Source organism: Aquila chrysaetos, chromosome 15, assembly GCF_900496995.4.
Source record: "Aquila chrysaetos chrysaetos chromosome 15, bAquChr1.4, whole genome shotgun sequence".
NCBI classification, from domain to species: Eukaryota; Metazoa; Chordata; class Aves; order Accipitriformes; family Accipitridae; genus Aquila; species Aquila chrysaetos.
Window position 1 is genome coordinate 2,977,766 of NC_044018.1, and position 18,067 is coordinate 2,995,832.

At 41.8% G+C, this 18,067-nt stretch overlaps 1 protein-coding gene across 6 annotated transcripts in view; it reads left to right on the forward strand.

The window, feature by feature from the left end:
- Positions 1–18,067, forward strand: part of MSRA (methionine sulfoxide reductase A) — a 288,566-nt gene that overhangs the window by 209,654 nt on the left and 60,845 nt on the right. For 2 of the 6 annotated variants that reach the window (XM_030037338.2, XM_030037340.2), the window contains exon 6: positions 939–942. The exons of 3 other annotated variants lie outside the window; for them this stretch is intronic. In XM_030037338.2, coding sequence (XP_029893198.1) covers positions 939–942 — 4 coding nt within the window. Of the gene's footprint in view, positions 1–938; positions 943–4,247; positions 4,289–18,067 lie in introns of those variants that run through there. One more of the 6 variants, XM_030037341.2, reaches the window with a different exon arrangement.

The window sequence follows — 18,067 nt, forward strand, 5'->3', positions numbered from 1 at the left end:
AAAGAGTCCTGGCTTCTGCCTTTCAGATGGTGAAAATGCAGATGCCAGACCTAAGATATTATAATTAAGTGTCTATTTATAACATAGTTTGTCATTAGAATTACCATGTCATTTTTTAAACAAGAGAGGATAATGCCAGTTCACAATCTACACCTGTAGCTTTTTTTTTTTTTATTTTAAGCACACTTCTTTGATTTGTTCTGGCTCTGAATTCATTAAGAGGCCTGAATTAGCATCCTGCCATATCGTCTGTGGCTTCTTCGCTCCTCCATCCCCCCAGGTATAAACACCGGGATTCTGAGCTGGCTCACTTCAGCTACAGTGGGTTGAATAAAATACAGAGCCCACTTCTTCCTTTTTTTTAAAAATTCTTTATATAATAGAATCAGAATAGGGTTTGTGTTTGTTGAAAAACCCGCGAGGATTGTCATTCAGGTTGCAACGTCATGGCTCGTGTGCCACCGCTTACCGTGGGGCATTGCTGCTATGAAACGTCCCGTGTTCAGATCAATGTTATCATGTTATACCATTACAAAGACTTATTCATTTTAGAGCAGTTTGTACGTGGTAGACTAAGCCTGCAGGAGCTAGGATTTTCTAGTAAAATTAATAGGAACTTGGCAAATGTGAGAGGAAAGGTTGTCAGAGATTAATATCACTCCTGTTTCCCGTATCTGGTATAACGAAGGGCAGGCATCACGTGCCAGTGTGCGGTGAGTGAGTTCATGGATGATACCGGGCTCTGACATGTCTTCAGAGAGACAGCTGCTGGCTTGGTGAGGTAAATGTAGTGTTGGATGTACTTTAGAGAACTCTGAATAGTCTTTTTTTACAGCAGATGAACAAGTCCTTTTCATGTCTGTGCTTCTTATATTTCTTTTCTTTGAAAAACCTTTCCTTTTTTTTGGTTCCATTTTCTTTAATGCTTGGAATGTCAGGAAGGTAAGGCTAAGTGTTTTGTCCTATGTGAACAACATTTTGCATCTTCAGGCATGCCTGCTATACTTTGTGTGATTGTATTATCTAGCTGTGTTTGTACCTTGCATCTTGTCCACTTTGTCAGTTATTCCCGTTTAATCCTATATAATCTTTCCCTGAGTCTTTATCAGCGTGCTAGATATCAGATCCCCCTCAAACTGTTTTAAGTAGCTGTCAATGGCATGATAAATTCTCTAGAGCTCAGTTGTAGTCTGTTGTGTGTGGTTCTCTGGTGCTGTCCTAAAATAATACAAATTAGGCTTTATTAGAAAAAAAATCACAGAAAATTATGCCAAAAGAAGAGGAATACCTTTTACCAGGCTTCTTAGGATCTATGGTCATCTCCCAATTTTAAAGTGCCTCTTGCTTGCCTGTTCTACCCTTAGTCTTGCTCCTATTCCCATCTGTTGTGTGGAGCCTCTTCCAGTTGCGTGGAAATCCCATCCTAGTCTCCCATCTTGATGGACATTTTATTTCTATTTATTATTAATAGTCCTCCTTACAAACAACTTTTTTTTTTCTTTTTTCTTCTTGTCTAAGAGCAGACAAGCTTCATAGCCTTTAAACTGACTAAGCATCTGACTTGAACCCCTTGAGTTTTCTAGAGGTCACAGTGTGTAGCTAAATCCTATGCTGGCCTTCTAAAGGTAGCTGGAAAAAAAAGTTAGATCACTCTAAAAGATGATAAAGTTATGTGGGTCCTCTCCCCCACTTACAGAGGGCATCGTAGACTCCGCCTGGTTTACATTATCCTATAACGGTGCTGTTCATTGCTGTAACTTCAACTGTAAATGATTTCTTTGGGAGCTAAGATCATCCCACATTTTCCAGTATTTGGCCCTGAATGGTTGTAGACCCTGTGATCCACTTTGGAGAGGTGGAACAGGAATTCTGCTCGTAGGAGATGCCACATCAGGAGAGGGGGGATGGCCTGAGCAGTTACTCGGAGAAGGTTAAGATCTTTTCCTAAAATGATGCTGTGAGGAAGCTGATTGTGATCAGTAAGGGCAGAGACAAAAGACAAAATTCCAAAGGCAGAGGGCTGCTTGCAATTGTGCAGACACCTGATTTATTCAGGTTATACATTATATACTGTTATAAGTTCCTTGGGCCCAGCATGACTTTCATTTTGCATGCATGGTACCATGCTCACGTTCTCAACTTCCATTTGCTTTTTTGGCTACTACCTCAATATATATAGTCCATACTACTGCTATTAGTATAATGCATACTAAAAGGTTCTTTCTTAACATTGTTAAGAGTCCATGACATCTTGGTTGTAGGTGGAGTGTAGTTATATTTACATTTTTTTATGTTTCTTTTGCACCAGTTGTTTTTTTTTTTTTTTTGAGATCAATCAGTTTATGACTTATGTGTCTATGTATCGATCAATGTTTGAAGATAATATTAAAAATGGGATTAGCACGTAGGAATGATATATTAAACAGTGCAATTCATCATTCTGCAGAGGCCATCATTAATTTAATTTGTTTAATTAAAATAGCCCATTAAAATGCTGGTGCTGGATTTAGTTACTGGCATAAATACACTACTGGCTTCCTTTTTGTTAATGGGACATAATATTATACAAGGTCTCAACAACTTCAACATTTTGCTAATTGAGTCAGCAGTTCAATTTGAAATTAGTGTTGCTGGGAAGGAAAAACAAATCAAATATATAACCTAGTTAGCATTTAAAACTTAAAACAGGGTGTTTCCTTATTTTCTTTTTAGTGAATGTGAGCAGGAGGTCAGGTTGTTATGTGAACATTAAAAAATGTCATCACTCGACCTGCTGTATGGCTGACAATGCGTCATGTTTATACTGACAGAAAGAAGCAAACAAAACAAAATGAAAAGGTAATGAGGTAGAGCACAGAGGGGCTGAGAAATCTTCCCCTCAGAAAGCTCTGCGATGTTTATTAATGCTGCTGGTTCAACATAAAAATGCAACCTGCAATAAAATGCCACTGTGTATTTTTCCATTTCAACTTGTGCTTCTGGAATTTGCCCACGATAGAAAAGACAAAAATGAAATAATTTCATATCTGAGCATAAAAGCACAGAATATATCCATGCTGGCAAGCAGGTTCCATTTCTACCATGGTTTTGAAGCATTGTGCATGGAGTGGAGAAAGTCCAGTTTTACCCCTTTGGCGAAGTCTTTGTTGTTAATATTATAGCCCTAACCTTCCTGCAGGCTTTCCTTCTGCAGGGCCGATCTGGTTCTGCCTTCTCCTGCAATCTTCCTTCTTTGGGTTGAGTTTGTGCTGCCTCAAAGTGAAATCCCCGACCCCCTTTTTTCTGTACAAAAATACAGTAAGTGCCTGTGCTCAGGGCTGGCAGAGCCATCCTGGATGACCTACACCAGTTCCCAAAACTTGAACACCAGGGTCTGATGGCTTAGTAATTTTGTAGTAGATGCTAGGGTAAAAATTTGGTTGTCTAACTTAGCACCTGGTGCAGTCTGAGATGCTTCAGGATATCCGATATATTGGTATGGGGCTGCTAGATAGGTCAAGGGACCTGCAGGAGTCCTGCACACTTCTGGATCAGTGGCTGGAGATCAAAGCAAAGTACCTGTATTTAGACCACTGAATCCAACCTCCAGTTTACTAGCAGACACCTCTGCTGTAGGTTTGTCCAGAACCGAGTCATGGAGTGAGCTACTATTAAACAACTTGCTTGGGCTCTCTCTTTGGGCTCTTTTGTTCCCTGTTACAGGTGCACGTGAAAGCTAGGCTGATAATGGTGTGCTAAACATGGTTATGGCCTGGGTCCAAGTGCTGTCCTGCGACTGTGCGCGCTCTTCAGTTGTTGGCGTGGTCGCTGGCATGGTTTTAGCTTTGTCTCACTAACAATCTCCAAAGCGATGCCCATGAGAGATCTGAGGGTGGCAAGGTGAAGGACAGTTCCCAAGAGGCAGTTTCGGTGTGACCAGACCGTTGGGAGTAGGAGAGTCTGGTTGCTTGGACGTGAGCCCAGCTGCACCGCCTGGCCTGTGGACTGCCTAATGAATAATGAATGATTCAGCACACTTCATTTTCCAGTATGAATGAAGCCATTCCACATCAAGAATTACTTCTGTGAATGAGAAGGACTTATACCGTTGCCTTTGATCATGGTGAAATCAAGGAATACTCTTCTCCACAGTTGTTTCAAATAATGCACTTCACTCAGATGGGTGTCTTTTTGCCTGTTGAGAAAGTTGATGGAAATCTTTAGCAAAACCAGTGCCATAACCTTCGCTGGTGGTTGAAGATTTTCAGATGCTCCAAGCAGCGAAAAGGGGTAGGACCTGCAGAAACTTCTGGGTGACACTGTGAGGCAGCAGGGAGGTAGATCTGGAATCTATCAGCCAAGTTATTTTCTGCAGAACCGGGGAACTGGAACTGTAATGGTAATGTGGAAGACAATAGTTCAGAGCCCTCTGCAGTGTTGTGTACAGCCCTGGTCACTCATCCAGGACAGATACAGAAAAGTCTTACTAGGATGATCGGGGAACATAGAAGTGTTAAACAAGACAAGACTCTGATTTGTTATCTAGCAAACAAACTGAGCAAAAAAAGAACATTTTTTTTTTCCCTAGAAATAGGAGAGGAGTAAATATCAGGGAGAGGGGAAAAAGCTGTTTAAGGTAAAGAACAATGTTAGCACAAATCCAGGTGGGTATAAATTGGCCATCTTTACGTTTAGGTTTGGAAATTAGATGTTTTATAATCATTAGAGCAGCTGGGTTCAGAAACAGCTGCCCAAACAGAATAGAGGGGATAAGAAATCTGACGATTTATGCGACAGTGCTTGCAAAGTTCATGAAAGGATGTATGTGAGCTTCCAGTGGCAGGAAACTGAATTTGATAACACAGGAGGAGGTCTTTCAGACCTGTGGCCCTATCGGTGCAAAGTGCTACTATTTTATGAACTAATTTATCCTCAATTTTTCGCTATTTAAAAAGAGCTGGGACTGCATTAAGCCATTATACTGCATCCCATGCCTTGTCTTTATGAATTTATAGATTCACTGGGAGGACCATTACTTTGTTCATCAATATTCAATTTCCTGGACCCTATGGTACACCTGTTTTGTGTGTCCCACTATTCACAGCTGTTCGTGTAATGTCACAAGTTGCAAAGCCTGATGTACTGAAAAGACATGATGTACAGAAAATAAGCAAATTCTATGGCCAGAGTGTACTCTGATGTTGGTAGAAAACTAGGTTTCCTGGGATCATACACAGACAGCCAGTCAAATTGCAAATGCCTTGTTGTCAACATCATCATAAAATACATTATCTAAAGTTACCCATGAAAAACTCGTACACTGACCACAGCACTCCCAACATCTTTGTGGGGAGTTGACCCTGGCTGGACACCAGGTGCCCACCAAAGCTGCTCTATCACTCCCCTCCTCAGCTGGACAGGGGGGAGAAAATATAATGAAAGGCTCGTGGGTTGAGATAAGGATAGGGAGGGATCACTCACCAATTACCATCACAGGCAAAACAGACTCAACGTGGGGAAAAATTAATTTGATTTATTACCAATCAAATCAGAGCAGGATAATGAGAAATAAAACCAAATCTTAAAACACCTTCCCCGCACCCTTCCCTTCCTCCTGGGCACAACTCCACTCCCGAATTCTCTCCTTCCTCCCCGCCAGTGGTGCAAGGAGGACGGGGAGTGGGGTTTGGGGTCAGTTCATCCCACGTTGTCTCTGCCTCTCCTTGTTCCTCAGGGGGAGGACTCCTCACTCTTCCCCTGCTCCGGCGTGGGGTCCTCTCTCCCCGGGCTGCAGGTGGAGATCTGCTCCCCCGTGGACCTCCCTGGGCTGCAGGGGACAGCCTGCCTCACCGTGGTCTTCCCCACGGGCTGCAGGGGAATCTCTGCTCTGGCGCCTGGAGCATCTCCTCCCCTCCTTCTGCACTGACCTGGGGGGCTGCAGGACTGGGGCTCTCACACATCCTTACTCCGCTCTCTGGCTGCAGTTTCTGTGCCACAGCAACTCTTTTTCCCTTCTTAAATACGTTCTCCCACCGTCACTGATAGACTCGGCCTTGGCCAACGGCGGGTCTGTCTTGGAGCCGGCTGGCATTGGCTCTGTCGGACACGGGGGAAGCTTCTGGCAGCTTCTCACAGAAGCCACCCCGGTAGCCACCCTGCTACCAAAACCTTGCCACGCAAATCAATACAATCTTAATGACAACCCTGAACAGAGAAAGCTTAACACATCTCTTTCTATGCAATAATCACAATGTAAGATGGCTTCTTCTCTTTGCTGATTATGACTGATGAATCTATCCCCGTTTTATATTTTTTTATATATATATATTTATTTATTTATTTTATTTTTACCATGTCCATGTGTCAGTTAAGTTCATAAAAGGGGATCTGATAAAAGATGAGGTAGAAAGATCCCTAAAATTTGGAGAGACATGATTAGCCTGATTAGCCAACCAGTTCACCAACAAATGATAGATTTAGAATTTATTTCCACCAGTGAATTTAGAGTGCATACAGATCACAAACAGGTAAAATACTGTAATATCACAGATATTGAATGAATAGAATAAAAAGGGCTATATTCACAGAGTAAACTGCCAAATAGTCTGTGAATGGATGCAATAGGGGTTTCAGATCTTTTGAACAGATCCTCATTTCCACTTTCAGGCTCCATTTTGCCAAAGACATCAGCACTTGAAATAAGTATTAGATATTGGTGATCCACGGTGTCTTCTCAGGACCAGAGGTTTCCTGTCAGTAACCACATTTAATTCAGATGATCAGTGTATCTGAAAACACTACTGAATATTGCAGCATATCCCTGATGCGGAGAACTGGATTGCAAATGTAGTTTCTTTTTTTTTTTTTTAAACTACTAGGTTAATTATTGCTTTGATTATAGAGCTAGAATTGCCATCTGTCACAAGCTCAGTGGGATGACCAAGCTTATTTTGGCTTAGTGTTTTCCTACATATAATGTTCATTATTCCCAAAATAATATAATGTGGGACAGATACTATCATCCTGGGACAACTTGTCATGTGATGACTTTACTCATCATACTGTACTGTAATGCAATTACATTTTCATGTGCCACTCTATTAGGCTGTGAGCTACATGATATTATATTGTGCATAGCTTAGAGTTGTGACACAGGGAAAAATGGTGCATCTGACTGACATATCTCCTCTGTTTAATTAATGTTATTTCCGTGTAACGAGTGTCTAGCCGTTAGCCAGTAGCTTTCTTGAAAGTTGAGAGCACTTGGGAAAATAGGATGTTACTGTCAGATTAAAATATCTTCATTTTGTTAAGGATCCTCCACAGATCTATCCCAAAACAACCCCCTTTGCCTTTGCATTGGGAAGCTGTAAGATCAAGTCTCCTGGTGCTGACTGCTATTGCTGTATTACAAGGAAAAAGGCATAAACACATTCAGTTTTGTCTGAGGCTTTGCAGATAAAAGTGAATATTTAACTATCATCCTAAACTGAAAATACTTCCAGGTGAGAAAACACAAATCTGTGGAAATACCATTAAATAAACAGGCAGATGTATTATCCTCTAGCTCGAGTCTTAACTGAGCTTGGGCTCTAATTCTGGGGAAATACATTACCGTTATCAGCCTTGCTATGACGAGGGCTGCAGCTAACAGGAAAAGTTTCGAGCTCCTTGCTGTGTAAAGTTTGGGAAAAACTCACATTCTGGGCCAGAACTAAATTAAAGGATCATTTTACACACTGGCAAGTTAATATAGTGACACCACCAAAGCCTCTTGCAGGTATTTTTCCCTAAAAAATAGGTAGAGGAAAACTGTAGGATGTGTCACTCTTACCTATTAACTGCTAAAAAGATACCTCCATGTCTTCGCATGCCATTCCACCCTGTCACTTACTCCTTGCTTCTTCAGGCTTTTCCTTTACATTTTTTGATCTAGAAACAATAAAGGATATTTGAACCCAAGATGTGTGCACGGAACAACTTCAGAATTATCGGATTTTTTCAAATGTTTCATATTAAGCTAATCAGCCGTAAAAGAGAGGGCCAGGGCGTTACCTCCTTTTTCAGTTTATTGAAGTGATCCTGATGGAAATCCTTATGACCATTTCTAATCACATAAGAAGGAGGAAAAAAAAAGAAGAAAAATTAATTGCCAGCAGCCTAGCTTTCATGATGAGCTGTACTGACAAAATGCTATGCCTGTCTATAGGCAATGAATAAAGTGCATGTGATTTCAAACTCCAGGAGATGAGAATGTAAAATCTGTAGCAGGTCTCTTGTCACCGCCTCTTCTGGCCGACCAGAAAAAAATCCTTTGGTTTTTTTTTTTTTCCCTTTTTTCACAATTTTGCTGTGGAACACTCTGTGCAAACAGGCTTCAAAACCCAAGTTACCGAGCTTTTCAATTAAATTCCCATCAAAGCCACAAATGGAAAAATCAATATGGTTCATCTAGCATTTCTAAAGTTGCTCAAGTACTGCCTGAAAAAGGACACACTGGCAGTGGTTCCCCCCCCTCATTGTTTTGTTAATGATTTAAAAAAATCTGATATTTTAGGGTCTCACCTCCAAAACTTGAAACAAACTTAGAAGCTTGTTTTCCTCCCCTTCACGCATTAAATACGACTTCTTAGAAACCGCTTGGCTATTACTGATTGTGTGTGTATTTCTGCCAGCTGTTTTGCCAGCGCGATACCAATAAAAGCAATTTTTTCCTTGGGCAGCCGTGCCGAGGACCTGTCAAATGCAGTCGAGCACGTGGGTCCGTGCGTGCTCCGGGGGACACCCTCCAGCCATGCCCGAGGCAGCGCTTGCAAGTCCCGGCGCAGGGCAGAGCTCTTTTCGAGGGTGAGCCTCAGAGGAGGTGCTGGAGACACTCAAGGAGATTTGCGATTTCAGATGAGGCGGCAGGATCGGGTCCCCGAAGCATTGTAGGCGTTTTTGCTGACCGTCTTTGCGAGCGGGTGCAAAAGCAGTGGCAAATTGTGAACCTAGCTGCCGCGTCAGCATCATTTTAATTAAGTATATATTGCTTTCTTTAGCTCTACGGATAGCATCAGTTGTATTATTTCTTTAAATGAAGGGCTGGAATGCAAATGGCATGCATTTAAGTGTCAAGAGCAAAGGATGGTATTATAGTAGGAGAAAATGTCTAAATGAAACACAGAGAAAAGAGTTGAGTCTCAGTGATATTACTGCTTATGGCAAACTTGGTTGAAATGTGCATTCACCCATTATCTTAACTCCTCATGTGCACACAAATCGCATTCCCAGCTTATTCGGAGCCTGCATACTGTTAGCACAGTCACCAGGGTGTTTGGGCAGCATTATTAAAACAGCATTAGTATGCAGCAAGGTGCTCCTCGCCCTGCTAAATCACTTTGTAAAGTGGGGCTACAAGCTCTCCCTCTCTTTGTTATGACAGCATTACTCCTCGCGCTTCTGATGCAAGACTAATAAGACTTAAAAGTAGAGAGCTAAATTAGGTAGATGGGAAATGAAGGCAGGGGTAGAGACTGAAATGGGCTGATGGAAAAGAGTGGGCTGGTGGGAAAGGCAGAGAGAGAGTGAACATGGATGGGGAGAGGCCCTGGGGAGTCAGGCTACGTGAAGAGGGCACAAGAGGCCCAAGCAGGAGGGGAATTCAAGCTTACTCTGAGTCTGGCATGATAAAGATGGCTGAAGTGTCAGCATTAAAAAGAAAAAAATGAAAAAAACCCACAGTATGTGCAAAACAAGATGATCCAGTGAAACGATGCATGTGAAAAAGAAGAGAGTGAGGAATAAGGAGGACATAATATACAAAGGAAATAGAGAGAAAAATGGCTGGAAAATTAGAATATTTCTGTTAGAAGGAAAGAACATTCAAGTAATCTTTTTTTTTTTTCCTACAGACTTTTAGTTCAAGAATGCTTCTAACCAAACAGAACACCGTATTCCTGGTCCTATATGGTATTTTTTAACACTTGCCAAATGGTGTCTGTTAGCTTGTAACAGATGTAAAAGATTATTTCCCAAATCTGCAAGAATTGTCACTTTACACTTGCAAAGTGAAGACGTCTTGACTGGAAATACAGGAAGAATGAATTATGCATGACAGTGCTGCATGCCTATTTTTAATGGTGCATGGGCATAGTCTGAAATATTATTTGTTTCCTTGGCTTACGTTTAAGAGGGGTGTGAGTAAGGAAAGAAGGTGAACAGGGAAATCTGCCTTGAAAACATGTGCTGAGATTTCCTGATTACAGAGACACCAGTCCAGCACTGTGGAGCAATAAATACTGCTCTGTGAGGAACTAAAATTAGTACGTATAAAATGATAGTAACTTCATGGTACCTTTGTCACCATCACTAATAAAATGGCATTACAGCTGCAGGGCAGGCCAGCGTTAACAGTAAGCTTCCTAAATTCAGGCTAGTTAAATGGTTTGTTTATTAATTAGCCATACAGAAGCAAGCCAGAAGCAATCCTGATCAGAGCAATGGTTTCCCTTGCATCGTGGAAGAGGAACGCACGTTTCTTGCCGTTGTTTTGAAAGTCACAATTTGGAACATCAGGTGGAAGAAGTGACGACTTTCCCACTGTGCTGGCTTGTCGCAGGTGATAGATGGCCCGTGCTCCCCCATCAAAGACCTCGCGCATCCCTTGTTTATATCCAGTTGTAAAAGACAGGGAGAGTGAACAGCTTGCACATCAGAAAGTTTGTATTGGAGGGGAGATTAATGAGATGAGACGTACCTGCTAGAGTCATTTGGATCCTTAGAGGAGTCTGAATGAAAAATTTCCAAACAGAGAACCTGTTCAGGTTGTAGCTTCAGTACGTTGTAATACATATAAGCAGGAATGATTAGAGAGGTAGTCACACTTAGTATTTCATTCTAAATTGAATTTTGACTCCCCCAGTTAAGTAAAACAGATTTCTTTCCAAAATGTCTATTATACTTTGTAGACTGTGTAGGGCAGGTCAGAAAAAAAATTCTGTTTCTTAGAAAATGTCAGGATTATCAAGGTTTATGTGCTTGCTTTTGTTTCACATTAAAACAAATTTTAAAATGATTTGATTTTTTTGTGTGTGTGAAAGAACAAAGATATCCTGAGAAAGGGCGGATTTGTGCATACTGCCCAGTTTGTGATGGCTGTGAGATTGCTCCCCAGCACTAATTCCTGGATGATCCTGGTGAGGTGGGACCTCCTGCCACATTGCACTGAGTTATCACCTGATGGGAGGTGATCCCTACCTTGAGAAATTTTTGTGGCAAACAGCAAATATTTCCATTCTGATGCGTTAGTGGAGAGCTGTAGAAGAGAACAAAGTTGACTGAGGCAGCACAAAGAGCAGGAAGCAAAGCTTGGTTAGGGATTTCTTCCCAGCATCTAGTGATGAATGGGACCTTCATGGGTGTTTCCCTTGGGTAATTTTTCCGTGGTTTAGGAGACCACAGTGGCCTCTCAGCATCCTCTGGTTTTCCTCTCTCTTTTTTTATCTGCTCAACCATTGAGAATATCCTGCTTGACACTGATCTTTGTGTGAGGTGGTGTTGTATTGGTACTTTGCTATTTAATAACTAATAACTTTATCGCAACTGTATAATGGAGATGGGTGTAGTTGAGAAAATTGGTAGTTTGAGAGATAAATAGGCCGTCAAGCAGACAGTCCACATGCTCTCTGGGAATACTGCTATGGAGCTGGCAGCGCACACAGGATGTGTTTGTCTTCTGCTTCTGTAAGAAATAAGTCATTTTACAGTAATACTCCCCGCTGGCACTGCCTCTTCCTTTCGGAGAGGATGGGAAATGTGTTCAGCCCCCAGTAGATTGGTTTGGCAGGTGCCTACCGCTGGCACGACTTTGGCAGCTGTAAGACCCAGATGCCTGGCTCTGACTAGTTTATCCATGGCATCTGGGAGTCAGTTCTTATGTGACCTGGCTTGGCCAACCTGCTTCTTGAAGAATGTGGTGTAAAGACTTAGGGTTAGTACGTTACTTTCTTCTCAGTTTTTAAAATCTGATTTATTCTTCGTGGCCTTGAAACGATGGGTAGAGAATGCATTGCTGTAGCGGAAGAGTAACAGCAAAAACTGTATGCAGTGAACAAAACACCCAACTATATCAAATATTTACATCACCATACAATGCCTCTAACAAGTTTTCAGATAACTGTATGGTTTCGTTAAGAATTACATCTTACGATCTTGTGGTGTGTATCGCACTCAAGCATGTAAAATCACAGAAGGTAGAAAGGAAGTCACATTCCAGGCTAAAATTACATTAAAATTTTGGCATATCCAACAGCTTTTTGAGTGAAAAGTGAAATTAAGATTCCTTTAAATTCTGGGAATGTGGCTCCTGCTATGTGTTTGCAGTCATGCCCATTGACTCCAAGGGAAGCAGTTAATCCATTTTTGGGTCGTAGACTGGGGGATCTGGTTTTCATCTTTTAACGAATGTCTCTTGCCTCCTTGGGGAAAAATCTTTCTTATATCATGGCAGTGTACGCTGTTTTTTGTATGTGTTTTATATTCTCATGCAGTTACATCTTGTGCACTACACGTGAAAATCACAGTGACCCCATGCAGACTGATCATGAGTCGGTATAAATTATCACAGCTCTGGTGGTTTCCAGGCATTCACTTTGTTTTATGCTAGCTGAGAATATGACCCGTATCCTTTCAAACCTGCTGCGGTAACAAACTCGGAGCCCAATCCTGCTTTCAGCCAACTCAGGAGACTTTTTGCAAATGGCTTAATGGTGCCTGAGAAGGCCCCAGATCTTATAGCTTCCTTTATGTGCTGCTTGCAGTTTTAAGGTTTGGGAATATGTTAACTTAGCTCTGATGAGAAGGGGAAAAAGCAGCAGCGCTGTTCTTCATCTGTGGAAGTACATTTGTTGGGTAGGCTGTGTTCTTTTAATGCTTTCCTCAAATGCCATTTTGTAACAGTAAAATGCTCACTAAAAATACTAAAATATTTTTAGTTGTCGAGTACAAATCAGATTGAGCTGCACATTTCCCTCGTGAGTAAAAGTGATGAGTTTGTGTTCATTAACTCGGGGCCATCTGGTGCAGACATGCTGCAGTCTGTGAATCAAACATGCATCAAACTCCAGGGATCAGAATAACCGCCAGACCCAGTGTTTAGGGGGCTTGGGGGTGGAGGGAGGAGGAAGAGGGTAGTCGACTATAGACTTCACTCTTTTTAAAAATTAACTCCACTCTACAACAGATTTTAGAGTTTAATGTTACACTATTGTAAAATTGTGTTCCAGGCTCACGAGTGACCATTCAAGTAACCTTCAGGGTGCTCGCCTGCCATTAAAGTAATTGTACCTGTCATCCTGACTATTCTGTGTACAAAATGACTAAATGGTACTGTGTTTCTCTGAATTTTTAAATAATGCATCTTGAGGGTGCAGCTACACAGATGCGTATAAGAAATAAATCTACGCTCCCTTTCTCAGTTTTTCGGGGTTTGCACCGATGCAAGTCAGTGGTGTTTTCACTTACATCAGCAGAACTGGATCAGATTTTGTAGGGTTTCATAGAAAACTTTGAAAAAAGAAGGAGTTGTAATTAGAGGTGCTGATTCCATCTTAAAGGTCTTTTCCAACATAAATGATTCTATAATTCTATGAAATCCACTCTGATTACCAACCTGGCAGCCTTTATATGTTTCTCACCCAAATGTCTCCAGACTTTCTTCCTGCCTCTCCTGTGTACGTTTTTTCTGGGCTCTACTTTCATCTCTTCCAAGTTCACGTCTGTCACTGGTTGCAGTGATAGCCGGGTGATCCCACAGGGCGGGGAAGAGCCAGTTTTAAGCCTGCACATATTTTGTGATGATCCAAAGGCACCAGGCTCCACCTGCAAACCTGTATAACCTTGCGAGTTCATCGTCACGTGACTTGGGCTCCTCCCATCTGCATTGCATCATGTTTTTGTCATTTTTCATCTATTAGCCTTTGTATAAGCTTGAGAATGACATAGACTGGGGCTGTGAGAAGCATGACAACACTTCCTTTAAATTCTGGGAACATGGTTCCTAACACGAAACATTTTTTCTTTTCTGAGGATAAATATGTGTGACTTGGTTTCCCTTTTTCTCCTGTCTACCAGGACCTGTGAAGTCTGGAGGGGTGAATTTCTTCCCCACAAATGATGAGTAAGAGGTAGGCACAGGCCAGGCAGGTGTGACTGGGCTGAACACAACCAGTGTGAATGGTTTTACTGGGGGAGGATGATGGCAGACCAGTGATCATACATGGGTGTTGCAAGTGCAGTCCATGGGAAGTCCATGGGCACATAAACCCAGCAAAGCTGGAGCATGAAACAACAGCAGAAAAAGAGCAGTTATTAAACAGTAATGAGAACCCTCTTGCCTAGGAGAAAGGGAAGGATTGAATTTAGCGTACTTGGGGTCAGCTCTGTAGTGGTAAAAAAGAAAAAAGGATCAGGCCCATTGTCTGTCCCGGAGGCCAAGTTGTCTCATTCATGTAGTTGCTCAAATAAAAACAAACTAGGGGGGCTGCGTCCATATTGTCTTCCGAGGTGAGTCCTGGGCCCGTTGCATCCCCTGGTACAGGCAGTGCTGGGACAGACACCAGGGTCTGCAAGGTGCCATGGGTCACCTGTGCCTGAGACCATGTCCTGGCCCTGCTTATTTTACTGATATAAACATAACCTCTGGGGCTAGGGGGTACTTTGCACAGTCAAAATGCATGTGCATATCAACTTTGCTTTTTCTTTCCAACCTCAATCCCTATAATAACATATTACACTATTTTTATACAAGGTTATCTTGTTTTGAACAGGCCATCTGTGTCACTGTAAACATCTGCTTATTCCTAACTTCAGTAGGTTTTTCTTTTCCTAACATCAGGAGGGGTAAAATCTCCAAGAGGGAGCTGAAATTACTGTAAGCTTGCTGAAAAAGCCATATATTTAGAGCCATAAAATAGACAGTGCCATGGCCGATGTCCATATCGTTTGAGTTGTTTTAGTGGTACCTTGCAGAGTTTTGCCCAGGACAGCAGTCACTCCCCTGAGTATCTCCTAGGTGCTTGATCCCTGTGTTTGGGCAACTGAATTGAACCCCCAGAACCTTCAGAGAAATTCTGGTGAACAAAGATAGATGTTTACTTTAGAAGGAATTGAATTGCTCCCTGGGCTCCGCTGGGCTCATTTAAGTTGCCCACACATATATGTCAAGTGCTGTTAAAGATGATCTCGGATATCTGAGATGTCCGTGTAAAGCAGGCAGACATGACTCCGGTACCCACGGGAGATCTGAGCCAAGGGAATGGTAGTCAGGGGCTGGACAAGATTCCCCGTGGCATCTCAGTGCCTATGGATGCCTATGTTTAGGCAACTATATCCTGCAGTAAGACTTTATTGTCTTTAAAGGAAGCTTAGAAACATTCTTGGAAATGCCCAAGTCAAAGTTTCTGGAGGAGAATCCCATTTCATCTATTTTGTTAGATGTCCTGGGGTATAAGTTGTATTCTCCATATCTGTAATGTATCCACTGGCTCATAGTCTAAAAGTTGTGTCCATCCTCGCAAAAGACAGAGTACTGTGTCTCCTTACTAAACCAGGCGCAGTTCATGAGCGGGGACTGGAGGCCAATTCTTCCTGTGGGTTGTGGCAGTACTTGTGGGCCATTACTGCAGTCTGTCTGTAAATGAGAAATGACACAGCTGAAAACCAGGATGAAATCCATACAGGAGATAGGAGAAGATTGAGGTCCATAGTCTGTCACTGACTTAATAAAAAAAAAAAAAAAAAAATCTATTATTAAATATATGAAGGGAATGAGAGCAAGAGTAAGTAATCACTTCTGAGCAAAGATCATGTTTCCATGACAATATCCCTATCACTAGATAATCCATATAGCATAAGCTTGTCTGTCCTGCTGGGATGTATTTTGGCATATTTGGAAAGAAAAATTCTCAAACAGAAAAACTCAAGTAGAATCACGCCTTTGAAAAAGTTAGGTTTTTTTTAAAGAGTCCTACTCTTTTCATCACTCTCTTAAATGACTCGTTGTATTAATGGGACCCAGTCAAAGGAGATAACAGTGCTGCACAGCCCCCTTGTTTCCTTTCTCTGTTCTCTTTGAGTCTTCTCATCAAAATGACCGTCCCTGCTCTGTCTCTTAATTTCCTGCCTGGATTCAGTCACTCTGCTCTCCCATTAAGGGCAGTTTTGTGAATGACATCTTTGAAAGCTCATCATTGCTTTCATTTGCCTGCGAGGGAAATGACTGCTTACTCATCCCCTTTGGGAAATCAAGTTTACCTTCCAAAGAAGTCTCTTTTTTCAGTACTTTGTACTGGAGTCTTTGCAAAATTCTCAGTACGCTTGTTGGCTCTTCCTTTGTGCCACCTCTAGGAAGAGAAATACACGTTCATGCTCATTTACGCAGGAAAGCGGGTGACTTTCAGATTCTAATAGCTCATTTTTCGAGTAACTTTTTCCATAGGACAAGGTGATTCTTTGTCATCTTCTATTAAAGGATGTTTCAAATTTGCACCAAGTTCTTTCTCTATAGGGTTGCTTTTCCCCCTTCAGTCTCATGACGTTTCGGTTTGAGTCTTTGGATTTTGGATGCTAATAAAATTCTAGATTCTGATTCTTTTCGTATTACCTTCCTGTTACTTAAGCTCCTTTTACGCTCACTTTATGGCTTCCTTGCACAGTGAGTGCAGCAAGTTCACAGCAAGCCCTAGCAAAGGTGAAAATTAGGTGCATAGTTTTTGTTGAAAGAGAACTAAAGGTTCATTACAGCACTTGACTTTGCATTGCCTTGAGATGTGTAAAGCTTCCCAAGCCTTTGATGTGAGCAGGAGAGCACACTGAAACCTGATCTAGCACAGCTCCCAGCATCCAAGCGCACTGTTGTTCATCCACCAAAACCACTAGTTTTTGCGATTTGCTCTCCACACTTCCCGTTATTGTGCTCTGCGAGGCAGTTATTTGCCGTTTCATGGAAATTACGTGGTTAGATGCAATTCTCAGTCAGATAGAAGTACCTCAGCAAAGTGATTTTCAATTTGTTTTTTTGTTAGGCTTACTGAGGGAGACTTTATAACTACTAATCTCTAGGAGTGGAGATCTCAGGGGGCCATAGTGAATAAAACAAGGTTATTTTCATAGATCCGCACTTACCTTTTTTCTGTTCCTATTTCCTGTCAGAAATTGTATCTTGTGTCAGAGAATAAAAAGAAGGACCCTTATTCAGTACTACTGTCTTTATTATTACTCTTATTCTGTCCTTTCCTCTTTTCTTTTCTTGACTCTTTTGTTTAGCTATATGCATGCCTTTCCGAGTAGGAGGTAGCCTTTTCTACAGCCCCTCGGTGACTTAATAGGCTCAGTCCCAATAAACTCAGCAAAGTTCAGGCTCCTCAGTCACTCTGGGGATTTCAAATGTGTTACTCTGAAAGCTAACAGGGACAATGACTGTCACATACCATGCCAATGTACTGCATCTAGAACGATGTCAACGTACTGTGCATGAAGCTATGGCACATTATTAACTGACAGGGTAGGGCCAGCCCGTCTCCCTTTATAAATATGACTGGTACAGCTGTGCACTCGCACTGGGATATGTGGGAACAGTATTAATTTAAATGCTTTAATTCCATCTGGATCTTCTTGGCTCCATTCTGTGACTCTAGAAGAGCTCTTTTTTGAGGGAGTGTATCTGAAGAATTCCATTTAATACAGATAAATAATCCATTGCTATGCATTGGTCAGAAAAGAAGGATGAAGAAGTCCTAATTAATCAGATCTCTTCCTAATTGGCTATGGCAAAGAGATGTTCAAGCGTGCCAAGTGCATAAAGTGGCCGAATAGCTGGCTTTGCCTAAATAAGATAGAGACTGTTTCTGAAACTATTGTGCTGAATTTGTTTGGATTTTCTTTGAGGAGACTGCAGCAGAATGTCAGGTAGATTAATCTTGGCTTCAGTACATCCTGTCCCAGAGTGTCATCCCTTTACCTCCCATCCACTTTGCCCAGGAGTTTGACTGCAGCGTTTTTAGCCTTGGATTTTTAATAGTTCTGATGAGGCTCACTTGAACCAAATACA